This window comes from Cibotium barometz, chromosome 14 (genome assembly GCF_041138505.1).
Source record: "Cibotium barometz isolate CiBa-2024 chromosome 14, ASM4113850v1, whole genome shotgun sequence".
Classification (NCBI taxonomy): domain Eukaryota; kingdom Viridiplantae; phylum Streptophyta; class Polypodiopsida; order Cyatheales; family Cibotiaceae; genus Cibotium; species Cibotium barometz.
In genome coordinates, this window is record NC_141059.1 from 18,391,347 (window position 1) to 18,409,206 (window position 17,860).

A 17,860-nucleotide genomic window follows, 5' to 3' on the forward strand; every position below is an offset into this window, starting at 1 on the left:
CTTCCCCGCCATCTCTTGCGGCGCGCGTGGCTTTCCCTGCCACCTCGCAGCTCAGGTGGCCCTGCGCACCGCTAGCAGCAGTGGAAAAGTCACCGAAAACGGATGCTTGAAGCTGAAGGAGATCCATTTTGTCCTCCTCGACGAGGTTGCTTGGTTGGAGTGGACTGCCCAGGCCAACGAAAGCTTCACCAAGCATCAACTGATCTAGTTTGCTTGCTGTTTCACGTGTGATAATAACATATGTGAACAAGTTATTCACATGTTCTCATATTATCGTTCACAAAATAACAGGTCACTTGTCATTTGGGAGTCTCTTAAAAGCTTGGCTACACATGGGAATAAGCTATTCACATGTTCTCATGTTACCATCTTCACATAATAGAGCAGGTCAGTGGCCACCTAAGAAGATTTTTTATGCCCGACAAAGATAATATATAGGCCCTTGTGAAAGCTTTGTGAATATAACTTGTGATCACAAGATTTTTTGTGTTATTAACATATGTTATTAACATGTTCTAACATGTTCACATGTTTTCGTTTACGTCAGTGAAATCCCTGGTTATGGAGATCCAGCTTTGTTTTGCCACCAGGGGACTCTCTACCTTTATGAAAGTTTGATAATGAATAATTTTGATAAAATCTCTTGTAGGCACATCGAATGCCATTTTTGTACTGTGAGGGGCATGAATTTGTTGTCCTACATGTGTCTGCTTTCACCCGTTACCCCTATGAAGTTGACCAATGTTTACCTACATGGATCTTCATTAATTTAGATCATGCCAAGATCCCATTAAGGTTATCACTCTCCCTTACCTACTTCCCTCATGCTTGCACCCCAATACACCAAGAGACACATCTACATAGGCTTGATAGTGCAAGAAAGTAACAAGAGTGATCACATTCTCCTTTTAATTTGAGAGACTACTTAAAGAATGGAGAAGTTGTCATCATGAAGGAAAGCGAGGAGGGAGAGAGGGAGGGAGGGAGCAAGTTTTGCATGATATTCAAATTTAACTATACATTAATTAAGGCATCTTGAGATGCCAAGTTAAAGTGGATCAAAAACAAGTAACAAGTTTTGCATTATATTCAAATTTGACTATACATTAAGGCATCGGGATGATATTCAAATTTGACTATACATTAATTAAGGCATCTTGAGATGCCAAGTTAAAGTGGATCAAAAATAAGTAACAAGTTTTGCATTAAGGCATCCTATAATTATTCTCCTCTCTGAAATAAAAGAAAGATCATGTTTTACCCTGTTTTGGCTTGGAGAGAGAAAATGTTTAGAGGGAGGTAATTCAAAATTGAGATAATTTTGTATATAAAAATCTTCTTAGTGTTTAAAATGGTTTCCCTTGAAAGAAAAATTCAAAAAGAACTTTTCAATGTGCAATTGGAATTAATTGAAAATAGGTATAAAGGACCTTAGCCTAAGGGTCCAGATTTTCAAAAAAAAAAGAAGATTATGATCCAATTAAGGTTCCTATAGGCCAATAGGATCAATCCAAGTGTAGGGAGGAGATAAATTGAAGAATAAAAGAAAAACCCTCCCAAAATGAGTAAATGCTCACATAAGATGAAAAGTGGACTAAGGACCAAAGAAAAGAATTAAAAAATTGAATTTTGACACCTCAGTGTGGGGATCTCCCCTCATGAAGTAGGTGCCTTTTTCTCATCATTACTTTCAATTTTGAATCAATAAAATGAGATATTTTCATCTCTCCTCTCTCTTGTTTCAAAACTAGATCCAAAAAGTAATCTGAGTTGATCCAAAAATGATAAAAAATTGACCAAACTGATCTGAAAAATTCTAGAATCAGTTTGCTTGGTTAGAGGCTCACTTTTTTCTATAAATAGAAGCCTCCTCCTTTGTAAAATCTTAATGGTGTTTATGCACTGTTACTCTACTCGTGTCCTGAGCCATCTACATTGAATTTTTTAATAACTCAATTATTTTTGGCCTAATCCTCTCCAAAGTGAATTGGTGGCCACTATTGCTTCAAACAATAGTAGAACCCTCAATCCCTCAAGCCAAAGGAAAGCTTACAAGCTCCATGTAAGCTAATTTTCTTACTTTATTTATAAATTTTAATGAAAAATCTATGGTTTTCTTGATTTTTATGTTTTACAAATGATTGAATTAAATTCAAATGCTATGCCTTTGATGAAAAGGCCACCTCCTTCTCTTCTTTACATTCCAACCTTTCTCAATCCTAGAAAGATTAACTAAGTGATCAATTAAACTCTTCTTATTGTTTACTCTCTTTTGAATTTAGAAAATTGTGTAGATTAGAGTTCTATAATTCTAAATTGGGTTAATTAAGTTAAAAGATAAAAATGAGAAATGGTCAGTCATATAAAGGAGGTTATGGAAAAATTTTCCAGAATTTTGTGAAAAAGAAAGTTTGTTTTTATGTTATTCCAAAAGAGAAATTCCCACCATTTTTGCATCTAGAAGAAATATTCTAATTACTTCATGTACATATTCACGTATAAATATGCATGGATATTACTGATATTCTTGTTAAATTTGATTTTTATGCATAGAAAGATGCATAAAGGAAATTTTTTATTATAAAAGTGTTATTCTTATTAAATTTAATTTTTATGCATAGAAAGATGCAGAAAGAAAATTTTTTATTATAAAAGTGTTATTCTTATTAAATTTGATTTCTATGCATAGAAAGATGCATAATGGAAATTTTTTTAATTATAAAAGTGTTATTCTTATTAAATTTGCTTTTTATGCATAGAAAGATGCATAAAGGAAATTTTTTTATCACAAAAGTGTTATTCTCATTAAAATTGATTTTTATGCATAGAGAGATGTATAAATGATTTTTTTAATTACAAAAGTGTTATTCTCATTAAATTTGATTTTTATGCATAGAAAGATGCATAAAGAAAATTTTTTATTACAAAAGTGTTATTCTCATTAAATTTTATTTTCATGCATAGAAAGATGCATAAAGGAATTTTTTTATTACAAAAGTGTTATTCTCATTAAATTTGATTTTTATGCATAGAAAGATGCATAAAGGAAATTTTTTATTACAAAAGTGTTATTCTTATTAAATTTGATTTTTATGCATAGAAAGATGCATAAAGAAAAATTTTTATTATAAAAGTGTTATTCTTATTAAATTTGATTTCTATACATAGAAAGATGCATAATAAAAATTTTTTAATTATAAAAGTGTTATTCTTATTAAATTTGATTTTTATGCATAGAAAGATGCATAAAGAAATTTTTTTATTACAAAAGTGTTATTCTTATTAAATTTTATTTTTATGCATAGAAAGATGCATAAATGATTTTTTTTAAAAATTACAAAAGTGTTATTCTTATTAAATTTAATTTTTATGCATAGAAAGATGCATAAAGAAATTTTTTTATTATAAAAGCGTTATTCTTATAAAAATTGATTTTTATGCATAAATAGATGCATAAAGAAATTCTTTTTATTTTGAAAGTGTTATTCCTATTAAATTTGATTTTATGCATAAAAGGATTTTTTTAATAAAAGTGTTATTCCCATTGAAGTTGATTTTTATGCATAAATAGATGCATAAAGAATTTTTATATCAAAATTAGAATTCTCTTAAATTCTATGTTTAAATTCTATGAGTATTTGACAAATGAATAATTAAATACTCTAAGAGAGAAATTTCTATCGGATTGTAAAAAGAAAATTCAAGAAATCCATCGAGATCAAAATATTCAAATAAATGATTAATTTATTCCTCATAGGAATTCGTAACTAATTTAGAAATCAATTAAGTGAATATTCGAAGAAAGAAATTCAGTAAAATAGTAACTGAATTATCAAACCTTTTCGAGAAAGATAGTTCAGAAAAAATCTTATTCGACTCGAACCTTGAATCAGCCTATGACCTAGACCAAACTCTTTCGGCAGTTTTGAGGAAAGAAGGTGTGACCAGTTTAGAAAAATACAGTCAACATTTCCGCCAAATCTGAAACTAAGTTTGAGACCCTTCGAATTGATATGTGGATCAAGGTTATAGAATTCGAGGAATTTTGGTATGAAATTCAGAATTCTGATCAAGAAATTTTGGGGATACTGATTCAAGAAATACTCTTGTATTCAAAAGAAAATCAAACTGAAAACTTGCATAGAAACCCTGTTTTCTTAAAGGACTATCTTACGCCAGAATGCTGGAGGGAGCATTTGGTATATGTTTTTCTAAGGGAAGTTCGGTTGCAATCAGTTGGCGGCAAGGAGTGTTCAAAGGACGGCTCACGCGGCAAAGCCTGCCCAGGTCTTGACCAACCTCGGTATGGTTGAAAAAGGGTGCTCTTCCGGTACGATGGACGAGGGCCGACACCCTGAGTGAATAGATGTGAATTAGATAGATGTGAATGAATGGATGAGATGTAATATGATGTGAATCAGATAGATGTGAATGAATGAATGGATGAGATGTAATGTGATGTGAATCAGATAGATGTGAATGAATGAATGGATGAGATGTAATGTGATGTTGTGAATCAGATAGATGTGAATGAATGAATGAATGGATGAGATGTAATGTGATGTGAATCGGGATGTGAATGTGTATGTGAAGAATGGATGTGGATGTGTATGTGGTGAAGAATGGATGTGTATGTGTATGTGAAGAATGGATGTGGATGTGGATATGAAAGAATGGATGTGAAGAATGGGTGTGGATGTATGTGAAAGAATGGATATGGATGTATGTGAAAGAATGGATGTGGATGTGTATGTGAAAGAATGTGATGTGATGTAAAGAGATGTGATGTGAGAGGAATATATGTGGATGTGAAGTAATAAATGTGAATGTATGGATAGATGTGGGTAGTCGTACATGTGAACGATTGGATGGATGTGGATGAATGAGATGAGACGTGTATGAATGAGATATGATGTGGATAGAAGTGATGTGATATAATGTGGATAGAATGTATGTGATGGGATGGTGATGAGAATGAATGTGATGGATATGAATGAATGTGATATAATGGATGTGATGTAAATGAATGTGATGTAATGGATGTAAATGGATATGATGTAAATGAATGTGATGTAATGGATGTGATGTAAATGAATGTGATAGAGGTGAATAGATGTGATGTGATGTGAATCGGGATGTGAGTGAATGAGATGTGATGTAAATTGGGATAGATGTGAATGGATGATATGTGATGTGAATGAATATGATGTGATGAGATCTGGATATGGGTAGATGCGAGTGGATGAGATCTGATGCGGATAAATGAGGAAAGATGTGATGAGATGTGGATATGGGTAGATGCGAGTGGATGAGATCTGATGCGGATAAATGAAGAAAGATGTGATGAGATAGAAAATGATGTGATGAGAATGGGAATACATTGAAATAAATGAGGATTGATGTGGAACAATGTGGAAAGATGAGAGTTCGTTATAGAAATTGTATTTATGACTTGTTTTTAAATGCTTGTTTTTAAATGAGAGTTCCTGTGGTGGTGAGAGGGTCTCTGGCGTCCAGAGAAAGAAAGAAAGTGTTTATTAATCTCTCTTAAAGATTCAATGAGTATATGAGACCAAAGAGTACACTTGTTCAATGTGTATATTACAAACATTAAAAAGTGCTAAAAGGAAAAAGGCTCACGTACTACGTGGGTCCTTCATGTACAATGAAAGGTGAGGCAAGTGAAACCAGTGTGTCTTATCATGTGTCGTTTTCTTCTAATAAAGTATACATGGGGTCAATGTCCACCACCAAGGGTGGTGCTGCTCTATGGTGCTGGAGTATATCCCAGATCTGGATCTGGTGGTTGGGCAGATGGGCTGGATCTTGGTGTTAAGCTCTCTAAAGTGACTGTGCCGAATCCCTGATGAGTCCATGTGTGCGAAGCGGGAGTAGATCTTGGGTCCCATGGGCCCTCTCTTGGCAAACTCGGGTGTGCCGTCCATGATCTCTGTGTGTGTGTGTGAGAGAGAGAGAGAGAGAGAGAAAGAGAGAGAGAGAGAAAGAAAGAAAAAAAGAAAGATATATTAAGCAAGAAAGAAAAAAAGAAAGATATATTAAGCGTCTACTAAAGACCCAATGGGCCTATGAGGCCAAAGTGATACAATAATGTCCATGTCATATCTCATCATGGAATGGAAAATAAAACAGAAAGAAAACATAAATAGAGAGAGAGAGAGAGAGAGAGAGAGAGAGAGAGAGAGAGAGAGAGAGTGTCTTAAAGCAGTTGCTCTTGTATAGGCTTCATGTAGGTGTGGAGCTCTTAACAACAATTGGAAGTGCGGAAGCAGTTGTGAAGAATTTTTTCTCTCTCAAGGAAGCCATCATTTGCTGCGTGTGGAAGGTTTGTATCAAATATTGTGGTTCATTTGAGAAAAAGTCTCATTCTGCTTCCTAATCACAACTTTGTTTGGTTCCATCATAGTTATTTTCTCTGTTTCGTGGTGTTGTGTGTATTTCCAAGGGCAGCCTTTTCCAGAGTTCCTACTTGCAAATTGTGCTGCCATGGAGATGTTGGAAACCAGTCCGTTGGGTTTGAGAGAAATGTCTTTACAAAGAATGCTCACTGACAATACAAGTACTGACTATTCAAAACCTCCCCCTTTCATGCATAACAAGGTTAGTGAACCTGACTTGGGTGCATTATATATGCTGTACACTTTCTGCACAAGCATGCTGTGGACTTGGATGATCCCCGCTCTCCCGCTCCGGCTCGTCGCCATATGCAATGCAGCTAGATCCAAAATTCTTGTGTGTTGTTAGTGAAAGAAACTGATCATATGTGTTAATGTTTGCAGCAGGGCTACATGCATCTACAAGCAGGGATGTGCATTACTAGCAAAGGCCGAGGTGTTTCTTTTCAGCATGCTATTGGATGGAAGGTGTTGGTAGGTGATGGAAAAATGCAAGTTGCAGCCTTTATGTTTAATAACTGGTCTTTCACAAGGTCTTGTTGATGTTGTATATGATTCTTTTATGCTAGCAGTTGTCATTTGACTATTTGGAGAAGAGCTCTTTAGATGAAAGGTTTCTCATGTAGTAGGCAAGGCTTTATTTAATTAAGCTTCTTTTAAATTGATAAATAACATGGATGGAGGAGAATAGAGATTTTCAGAATTTGCTTTAATGCTGCCTTGCTTAAAGGTACATTTAGTAGCACCGGGAATGAAGGCAAGTGCGCATAGAAAATAGTAGCTTGTCTAAAAATTAGCTATTTTTGCAGTCCTGCAAATTTTTTGTACTAAAACATAATTAAGATGGAAATAAATTGAAGGCACATTTTCTACAAACACTAAATGCTATACACTGTCTTTTCCCATAAAAAGTCAAACATCATTGCCATCATGTGCAGTGAGGCAGTGTTACAGAAAGTGGTGCCTTAGCTTATCCTTCAGCCCGTTGAAATTTCAAAAGAATTGGATGGGATTCTCTCTAAGAAGATTTGACATAGTTGAACAAAATGTGATATTAGTGTGAATCTTCACAACATATGGCTGTTTCTTCGAATTTCCCGGTTTCATAATCAAGAGAGGAAGCGTGTATGTTTTCAACAGAAAAGTTTACTGACTTCTGGATTGAGGTCCTTCTGGTCTGAGGTCTTTGAGAGGGCACTACCATAGCTTGGACCTTTGCCTTACTTGCACCTGGGCAAGCAAGGCAAAGGTCCAAGCTATGGTAATGCCCTCTCAATAGAAAAGTTTACTGACTTCTGGATGGAGGTCCTTCTGGTCTGAGGTCTTTGAGAGGGCACTAACATGGCTTGGACCTTTGCCTTACTTGCACCTGGGCAGGGTATCCTTCATGTTGAGCTGTAGGGTGGGATGGAAGCTGCTCTTTGCCATCGACCAACAGAGCTGACTGGCTCGACACCTACTGCTATGGGTGGCACAAGCTATGGGAAGAAGGGTGGCCATGTGAGTGGCTCAAGTGGCAAGAAACCTTGAAGCTAACCGACAAGGCTAATGACCAGAAGGAGGCAACAGAGGAGGCCAATTACCACACCAGAAGCTCTAGTCTTTGGGCATACACTACACTAGATTTTCAGCAGTTTTCTATCGTCGATTCGATTTAACTATCATCAACGATTTGACAAAGATGTTGGCCAACATCTCTGTAAAACATTCACTGTGATAGTTGAATGTGTGTGGTTGAGAAGATTGATGGAGGATGTTTGTGTCCGTTCAGACACCCCTACTCCTATTCTCACTGACAGGCAGAGCCTAATGGCAAAATTAGTCGTGCAGGTTTAGCATACATCATATAAAGGTAAAGAGAAGGTTGATGAGTCTCTTGGTATGCCTGACATTTCAGAAGGGCCCTCCTATGTTAATGTAGAGTCTAGTGGCTTAGAGCATAGCGTTGATGAGGAGTTTGGGATTCTAGCGATTAGGACACCTGGTGCAAGAAAGTCTAAAGTAGACACAACAACAAAGATAGATCTAGGACCATGCAAGTCAAATATGGTTAAAAACCTTGTTCAAAGATTGATGTATGATGGTTATGTAGCTCACCATTGTGCATACATGACAAAGGTTGTCTAGGTGGTTGAACCCACATGTTTTGAGGATGCTATTGGGCATGTACATTGGGAGAAAGCCATGGATGAAGAAATGGCTGCATTGCATGCAAATAAGATAGGGAAATTGGTGCCTTTGCCTGAGGGAAAAAAGGCTATTAGATGTAAGTGGGTCTACAAAGTGAAGCATAACTTAGATGAAAGCATTAGCAAGTACAATAGATGAGATTAATTTCCTAAGGTTATGCTCAAACCTACATCATTGATTATGATAAGACATTCAACCTTGTTGCCAAGATGGCAAATGTGAGAGCTATTATTGCAGTGGGCTGCATCAAAACATTGGGTTTTACATCAAATGGATGCAAGAATGTGTTCTTGCATCCATTTGGAACAACCACTTGGTTATGAGGATTTAAGTCACTCGAATTATGCATGCCAGCTACATAAAGCCGTGTATGGCTTGAAGTAGGCACCGAGAGCATGTCATGATAAGATTGCACAATATCTTATCACCATTGGCTTTCATATGGTAGATGCTATCATTCACTCCATGTGCCAAGGAGTGATAAGGGGATTGTGGTCATCACCATCTATGTGGATGACTTGATTGTTGGGGGTGACAATGAAGAGGAAATTGAGAATGCAAAGGGTCTCCTCAGGAAGAAGTTAGACATGAAGGATTTGGGTAAGCTGAGATACTTTCTTGGCATTGAAGTCATTAGGATGCTTGAGGGCATATGGCTGTGGTGAAGTTAGTATGCATTGGATATGTTGTCCAAATATGGTATGGCTGGCTGTAAGTCCATTTCTATACCGTTAGATCTGAATGGCAAGTTGAGTGCAAGCTCAGGTGAGATTTTGGAGAATGCCACTATGTACAGGAAGATAGTAGGTAGCTTGATTTACATGATGATCACCAGGCCATACATGAACTACACAGTTAGGTTGGAGAGTCAGTTTATGTAGGTTCCTCGCTCGAAAGCCATATTTGGATAGTCTAAAGCGCACACTATGCTACGTGAGGTCCACACTATGGATTATGGTCTCTTCTATGAGGCTAGCATATAGTTACAGGTGTATGGATACATTGATACATATTAGGCTAGTAGTATCTTGGACAAAAGATCTACTAGTAGCGATTATGGTCTCTTCTATGAGGCTAGCATATAGTTGCAGATGTATGGATCCATTGATACAGATTAGGCTAGTAGTATCTTGGACAGAAGATCTACTAGTGATATATGTTTTTCTTTGGGAGTGGTGCTATTACATAGATCAACAAGAAGTAGACAACAATTGCCTTATCAGAATATGATATTCGATTGAATTTTATGGTCTGAGGCTGAAAGAAAAAGAATTATTTTCAGATCACACGAGCAAATTAAATTCCTTGACACAACAATTAGCCATCATTGAATCACTAGAGCAGAAGATGATGCTATGATAGTCCTTCTCTCAAGAGCATGGAAGGAGAAGAGTTCAAAACAGTTGTCACCACCTTGCGAAACTTACTAGACCTCACTAGAGAAGGTGTAAGCTACAATATTTGAAGAAGATAAAACAAGGCACTGAGGGAGTTCCTACATCAACATCCAGAGATCAAGCCCTCTTCACATCCAGGGGGTCTATGTAGGAAGAAGCAGAGGACAAGGAGGAGGCACCTACGAAAGAGGTGCATCCAGAGAAAAAAATATATATGTTACTACTATGGCAAGCTTGGTCACATGGCCAAGGACTCTGCAGAGTAAAAGGGTGCTGCGCCATGGTGATAGGATGTGAGGTAGCCTAGTTACGTAAGCTACTTGGATATTTGGGGATACATGTGGACATATAGGTTGTCATCTATTGTTGCGACAACCTTAGTAGTAGCATATAGTTGGCTAAGAGCCTAGTATTTCATGTGCGGACCAAACATATAGAGGTCCATTATCACTTCATCACAAAAGAGAGAAGGTCTTGGAAAGGAGATGTTGATCTCATGTATGTCAGCATAGAGGAGCAAGTAGCTGACATTTTCACCAAGGCCTTTAGAGAAGGAAAGCTTCATTAGTGATTCTACAATTGGACTACACTTACCTAGTCTAATCGAGTTATGGCATACTTATCTTGCCAGCTCACCTACTTAGTAAGTACACATTATGGACCACTTATACATAGTAATGTAGTACTTATGTTGGTTTTCACTTATCATTTATAGAACTCTTTGGAGAGCAATAAGAAGACAAAAATTTTAGCCTTCCATCTTTGTGTGTGTGTGTGTGTGTGTGTGTGTGTGTGTGTTATCCATTGTTATGTGAGTGTGTGTGTGCTTGCAGCTCAAGCGCTCTCTCTCCTCCCCCAATTTTTTCACATCCCTGATATGAGACAGGTAGCTTGTCAAGGTGACATGGAAAGTGATAGACGATGTAGAGGTGCTTTATGCTGACGAGCCTCTATTGGTTGCGGAAGTGGTGTGAACCCTTTAACATGAGATAGATGAGGTAGTTTTTAGAGGCAAAATGAGTGCCAAGTCCCCATGAAAATGATTGGTATGGATGGATCGAGGTTTAGGACATCGTGGTGTGATAGGGTCTTATATTTGGATCTCATATAGTGTAATGCTTGACATTGGGCTACTATACGTTGGTGGTGTTAGTGTTGATTTGGAGGCAAAGAAGAGGTTATATGCATTAAAATGCTTTGGAAGTACTTGCAAGGTCGAGGGTTTTCTAGGTGATGGATCAGACCATGGGCCAAGAATGTGCCTGTGCTGGTCTCCCCATCTAGAGATGTGCCTAAAGGGTTGGCATTAACGAGGTTAGGTGCAAGTGCATTTGTATGTGTGATGTAATGCGAGAAGTGGAAAAAATGTGGTGCCCATAGTGAAATATGTAGGTCTTGCTAGTTTCTTTGATAACCCATTTTGTGGGGATTCAAGAATGAGATTAGGTGCAGGTGCATTTGTATATGTGTGTCGTAATGCGAGAAGTGAAAAACAATGTGATGCCTATAGTGAAATATGCAGGTGATGAGTTGCCCGTGTGTGTACTTCTCCAACTCAACTTCTTTCTTCAACTCTCTAATAACCCATTTTGTGGGGAGTCAAGATCATTAGATTGTTGGAGGCATAGTAGCGGACTTATGCATGGCTATGCACATAGCCCGCAATGGAGTTGGATGGCCTCTTGCTATGGCGTCTTGAAAGATTTGGTGTTGTCACACTATGTGTGAAAATAGCCACACCATGTGCTGGGATGCTCTCTATGGCAAGCCGTACATCAACCCCAAACTGAAATCCAAGACCCTCAACACTCAAAAGTGGTAGAAAGTTCGAGTATGCCTCAACATCTCAAAGGTTCGGCGGAAGGGGGGGAGGGGGGGTCATAACCTACCGTACTCACCCAAGCAATCCCTACTACACCACCCTTAGGATGTGCGGTACTATAGTCCACCACTAATCCCAATACAAACTCTATATATAATTGATTTGCAAAGTAAAAGGGAATCTTGAAATGGTGAAGAATAATCCTCCCATAAGCAGCTACATATTGGCTCTAGATATGTGCCACCATAACTCTATATATAATTGCTTTGTAAAGTAAAAGGGAATGTGGCAATGGTGTGAAATCCTTCCGTAAGCAACATATTGGATCTAGATATGTGCCACCATAACTAGCAATGGTGTGGCATCCTCCCATAAGGTAGCTACATAATTGGCGATGGTGTGGCATCCTCTCATAAGTAGCTACATAATTGGCGATGGTGTGGCATCCTCTCATAAGTAGCTACATATTGGCTCTAGATATGTGCTACCATAACTGGGCGAGAGCACTTCGAAATAAGAAATGGTTTCCCAACCACAAGATGGACTCCTTGGCCATCTCTAAATAGATCTAAAATGGAATTCCTAATGCCAAGGAGCAAAGAAATAGGGGACATGATTAACATTGTACCCAAAATTGAGGCATTGGACAACAATGTCAAGGAGGTGCTCCATAGATCTCAACCCAGGACCATTGCAAGGCAAGCATAATAACCTCATAGATGTAGTGTTGAATTGGATAGAGTACTTTGATAATACAATATACAATGATAGAAGTAAGATGGATCTTGTTACTAGTGTTGTTGTGCCCGTAAAACAATTGGAGGAACCACATTGAATCTAACCATCTCAACAAGGACTAACTGAGATGGGAATACATGTAGACTTTCCTCCATCTCAACTTGGACCAACTGAGATGGGAAGACAGTTTGGAGTAACCGCATTGAATCTAACCATCTCAACCAGGAGTAGCTAAGATGGGAAGACATGAAGACTTACCTCCACCAAATGTTTTGTCCCCCTAGATTTCAAGAAGAGAAGGTGAATGAGTTCCTAGAGTTATCTCAGGTAAGAAAACCTATCACAAAGCATATTGCAAGTCTTATGCAAGCCTAGTTTGATATGATCTTATAAAATGAATGATGAGACCCTTCTCCATTGGTTTATCAGTGGAGCCTTCCCCTCAATAGATTAGTAAAGAATGCAAAACCTTGTTTGATAATCGAAGTAGTAAGTATGGTTGAGGACTTTTTGTGTAAGCTTTTCCTATAAGGAGGCTGCGCAACAAAAGAACTTTTTCCCCCCTCTCGCTCCCACGAAGAGAGCTCCATCTAATTCTGGTTTGCTAAAGTAAAATATAAATAGGGGAAATGATGGAACCAAGCATCAAAATTTAGTAGGTCTAAAGGACATGATTCTTTTCCTAGAATGCCTTTGAATTTGTAGTTCCCAGCTTAGAAAGGAATGTAAGTGTTTAAGATGCCATCAACTAGGACATTTAATGAATGGTTGTCTACCTAAATGCACCTATTATTATCACCTTTTTGACTCCTTCTCCTCGAGGATCTTGTTACTAGAAACTTGCGATATTAGTCTAGAGCAGTCAAGAACCCAGTAGCACAAAGCTTGATTTGGCCTCTAGAGCCTTGGTAGCTAACAAAGTGTTGCTATCGATTGCCTGGTTCAGGAGGCATCGGCCATGAACTCCGATTGAGGAGCTTTCTTCGCGAGGGGAGTAGAGCTTCAGGGTAGCTGTGCTATCGTTTGGAGCGCGCCATGACCTCCATTTTTGAGTTAGCAGGCGTTCGCATGTACTGCAGGCAAGTTTCGATACTCTGCAGCAGAACTCTATTTTTAGAATTGTAGGAAGAAAATTTGGTTGTGTAGACACATTGTGTGTACTGTAAAGAGGTCTTACAGGTGTTATTGGGTGTATGTATGCAAATTGTGGTCACTGGTTGTGACAGAATGGGTGCACTATAGTACCACTGCAGAGAATACATCAATTTGTGCAGGTTAAACAAGAGTGCTATCTTGGTGAATTTGTGTTGTAGATAAGATGTCAAATGATGGAATTAACTAGATTGTTGCAGAGAAGCTTGACAAGAATAACTTCCATGCTTGGAGGTTTAGATTAACAAATTTTTTGATGGGAAAAGGCTACTGGGTCTACATTGAAGGGTGAACAGGAGGAGGTTCTAGAAATACCTGGGATTAATCCAACTTCTGTAGATATAAAAGAATATAAGGATTGGAATCAAGGAGTAAGGAAAGCCATATATTGGCTTTCTATTAGTATACATGACACCATGATTGGGCATATACAAGCTGCCAAGTCACCCAAGGAGGCATGGGACACCTTGTTGAAGTTGTATGAAACTAATACCAAGGCATAAAAGATTTAGTTGAGAATGAGCTTCATACTGTGGAGAAGAAAAACAATGTCTGTGAATGATCATGCCTTGAAGATCAAGGACATTGTGGAATCACTTGCATTTATTGGTGTTTCTAGGCATTCAAGACGTATATTTAGACTTGGGAGGAGAACATTCCCAACTTTACAGATTTGGTGTCAATGCGGATCATTGAAGAAAAAAGTTTGGGTGAAGACCAGTCCTCACAAAACAAAGGCAGTTCGGAGAAGCAAGCCTTATAGTGCCATTGAAGTGTGTGTCATTTTTAAGTCAACATTTGATTGGTGTAGAAAAGAAGTTCCTTCAAATGACTAGAGTTTACAAAAGAAGCTTTGCTACTTTCTGGAGAATGTTTTGAAACTCAAAAAGGTAGAATATATGGCATTAGACAAAACTCCGAACTTTTTTGAAAGACTATTGTAAATTCACAAAGGTGTTTACATAAAAGAAGCCAAGTGCTTATTCAAAAAAGCATATATCAATAATCCTGATAATTATTTGAGGAAAACATGGATAATACTACATGGCACCAAGGGCCTCGCTCTATAGAAGTCTCTATAATCACAAGGCAATAAAAAATAGGTCGTATTCACATGTTTTTGAAAATAATCCCAAGAAAAGTGTGCACACGTGTAAGATGAATTTTTGAACACTCTTGCCACAAGGCAAAACTTCCTATAACTTTGAAGATTATGATTATACCTAGCCAAAAAACCATCTCTTGTGTGGTCAAGACATATGATACTTTTGTATTAGTGATACCATAAGAAACACAAAAATTAGGGATCTTCTAAATGCATGTCTTTAGCTGTTTTGGACATATGTCACTTGTAATATTTTGGTCTTCCCATCAAATTTTACATGGAAATTAGCATTGAAATTTGTAACATTTATCCCTAGTGGCCTCTAATAAGGGTGTGTGCTCTTTCATGTTTGAAACTCAATGTGGATCCTATAGTCCTTTTGTGCATGATGTTTTGTATATGATAATTCATGACCTCTCCTTCTCACAAAGGACTTACAATTAAAGAAATTAATATAATAAGACCACTTTACGCATAATAACAAAAGTAAAGACCACTTTATGCATAGTAACAAAAGTAAAGACCACTTTACTTTATTTATGCATAATAACAAAAGTAACACACGATGTTGTGATATGAAAAGGCGAGCTAATATATGGAGAGTATCAAAAAAGAAAGGGAAAAATAAAGGAATATAAGGTTCATGATGGGAGGTTGAAGAAAAAAAATTACTCAGATGTGGTGTGGTTGCAACGTTCACAGTTTTTGGACAAGACAATCTATTTAGCATTAAAATAATGGGACTGAAACAATGTCAACAAGGAATATTAAAAATACTATTTAACTTCTCAAGGAATTTTGTATGATAGAAGTGTGAATAAAGTATTGCATAGGCTAACTACTCATAGGGCAACACATATGAAACTTTTCTTTTTCTTTTCTTTTGTTTAATGTAAAAAAAGGACATTGAGCTACCTTTATTTGTCTCCCACTTAGGCATGTTATCTCTTTCAAGTTCTCTTTTCTTTTTAGTTTTTCTCGATCACTTTTATGTATTCCCACTCTTGACAACAATGTTTATATGATACTAATAATTGTTATGTATATGTGACGTTAATATTCTAGCCTAATGTGCTAATGTGACATTAATATGATATTGGTAATTGTAATTTATACATGACATTAATATTATATCCTAATGTGCTTGTTTAAATTATATTTCAAGTAATTTTGTTGCTAATAAAAGTGGAGCTCGTGTGTAATAAGCTACCAAATAAAGTAATTCTAAAAAATTGCTTCAATTCTTGTATCCTTACAATTTTCCTATTTCAAGCTTTGATGTGTTTCCCATGTTTTTAGAAAGATCTAATGAACTTGTGAGAAAATCTTTTAATGAGATACCACTGAAATGAAATGGAATTATCATCTTTAAAAGTGACATTTTTGGCTTTAAAAACTATTTATCACCTTTACATACATTCTATATAGTTATTACACATAGTCTATATAGTTATTACACATATTTACACACATACACACATTCTATATAGTTACTACAAAACACTTTATCACCTTTTTACACATTCTATATAGTTACTACAAAACTCTTTATCACCTTTACACACATTCTATATGGCTATTATGTTATCCTTAATCTCAAGAGGCTCAAGACATTGCCCCATCATTGACATTTTATGTTGCCATGTGTACACTATATGTTAAGTGGCTTTGGTAGTCTTCATTAAACCTAATCTCTTGGCTTTCAAAATTTCTTATAAAGTTAGAGACATTTAGGAACCTTATGTTTTTTATAAAGAGGCAAAAAGAAAGTCCAAAATTTTGTAATCTTCTATAGGCATGGGCTTTATCACATTCCTCCCTATCTTTTAATAATATTCACATGATCAAACCCCTATTGCTAGGTTTATCTTAATGTAAAAAACTTGTGATTGTATGTATGAGAGAGAGAGAGAGAGAGAGAGAGAGAGAGAGAGAGAGAGAGAGAGAGAGAGAGAGAGAGAGAGAGAGAGAGAGTAATTAACATATTATTATGCGAGTTTTATATTTTGAGTATTATTTTCTCTTACACACTTAGATACTATGAGTTATGTAGGAAAATAGAAGGTTAAAGCATTCAACATCTATTTCCTTTCTTGAGTTTTCATAGTATGGGTTTAGCGCAAGGAAGAGAGTACTAAAGATGCCATTGGATATTTAATAGAAATTGGCTTACCTAGATTACACCTGTACTTTTGAGAGAGGTTGCACATGCCAATTTAATGATGCATCAACTCTACACATGCTTTGTCTTATAAGGAGCTTCTTAGAATTAAGCATGCATGATATTATCTATTGCTACATTGAATCTCACAAGGCTTCACTTGGCCAACATAATTCTATTTGTTGAGGCTAAGGAAGAAGAAATAGAGGCTAAGCAAGAAGAAAAATTCCAATATTTGGAATCTCACTACTAACATATGAGCATGTATAGGAGGATAAAAAGATCAAGAAGGCCTAGGGCATATCAAGAGTTCCATAGATTAGATGATAACATTAGGAACTATGATAAAGAAATGGTTAGGATAACATAAGTAGGAGCTATGATGAAGGAATTGTGAGGACAAAAGAACGACCATAAATGTAGACGAGAATGGAGATGTTAAAGTTAGTACTGTTTACAGGCTACACCATCCCTCTTCTAATGCAATGGACAATGCTTGCGTTAACACGCCATGGGGAACTTGCCCTGATATCCAAGCGTGTATCTCTGGAGACTTCAAGCTATGATAGTGGTAGCTAGCTCCACTCTCTTGCCTCCTCCTCAAGTTATCACCATGAGGTTATCTTTCTTTATACAAAGAAACCCACTCCTCTCTACTATCACACTTATGAACACAAGCATAAGAGGAACATGCACCAAGAATGAAGCTCTCTCTCTCCCTCCCATAAACACAAGAGAGAAAGGAGATAAGACTAGAATCAATTGGCACAAATAGGGATTGTGTCTTGCATTATGAGAATGTTGTTATTTATACAATTGGCTCTTATTCACACTTAGGAGCCCAAAACTTAATGCAAGATGAACTCAATGATTACAAGGAAC

At 36.8% G+C, this 17,860-nt stretch overlaps 1 protein-coding gene across 1 annotated transcript; it reads left to right on the top strand.

Annotated features, from left to right (window-relative positions):
* The first annotated feature begins 6,229 nt into the window (after nucleotides 1–6,229).
* Nucleotides 6,230–7,297, top strand: LOC147631737 (homeobox-leucine zipper protein HOX9-like). Its single transcript, XM_086808275.1, has 3 exons — nucleotides 6,230–6,343; nucleotides 6,469–6,618; nucleotides 6,798–7,297. Exons 2-3 carry the CDS (start codon nucleotides 6,505–6,507, stop codon nucleotides 6,954–6,956), a joined length of 273 nt encoding a protein of 90 aa, XP_086664401.1. The 5' UTR covers nucleotides 6,230–6,343; nucleotides 6,469–6,504; the 3' UTR covers nucleotides 6,957–7,297.
* The last annotated feature ends 10,563 nt before the right edge of the window (nucleotides 7,298–17,860 follow it).

Excerpts from the sequence above, each read along its gene's own strand:
- LOC147631737 (XM_086808275.1), top strand. The coding sequence starts at position 6,505 with ATGGAGATGTTGGAAACCAGTCCGTTGGGTTTGAGAGAAATGTCTTTA. Across the intron at positions 6,619-6,797 it reads CCCCTTTCATGCATAACAAG|CAGGGCTACATGCATCTACA; the intron begins GTTAGTGAACCT and ends TAATGTTTGCAG.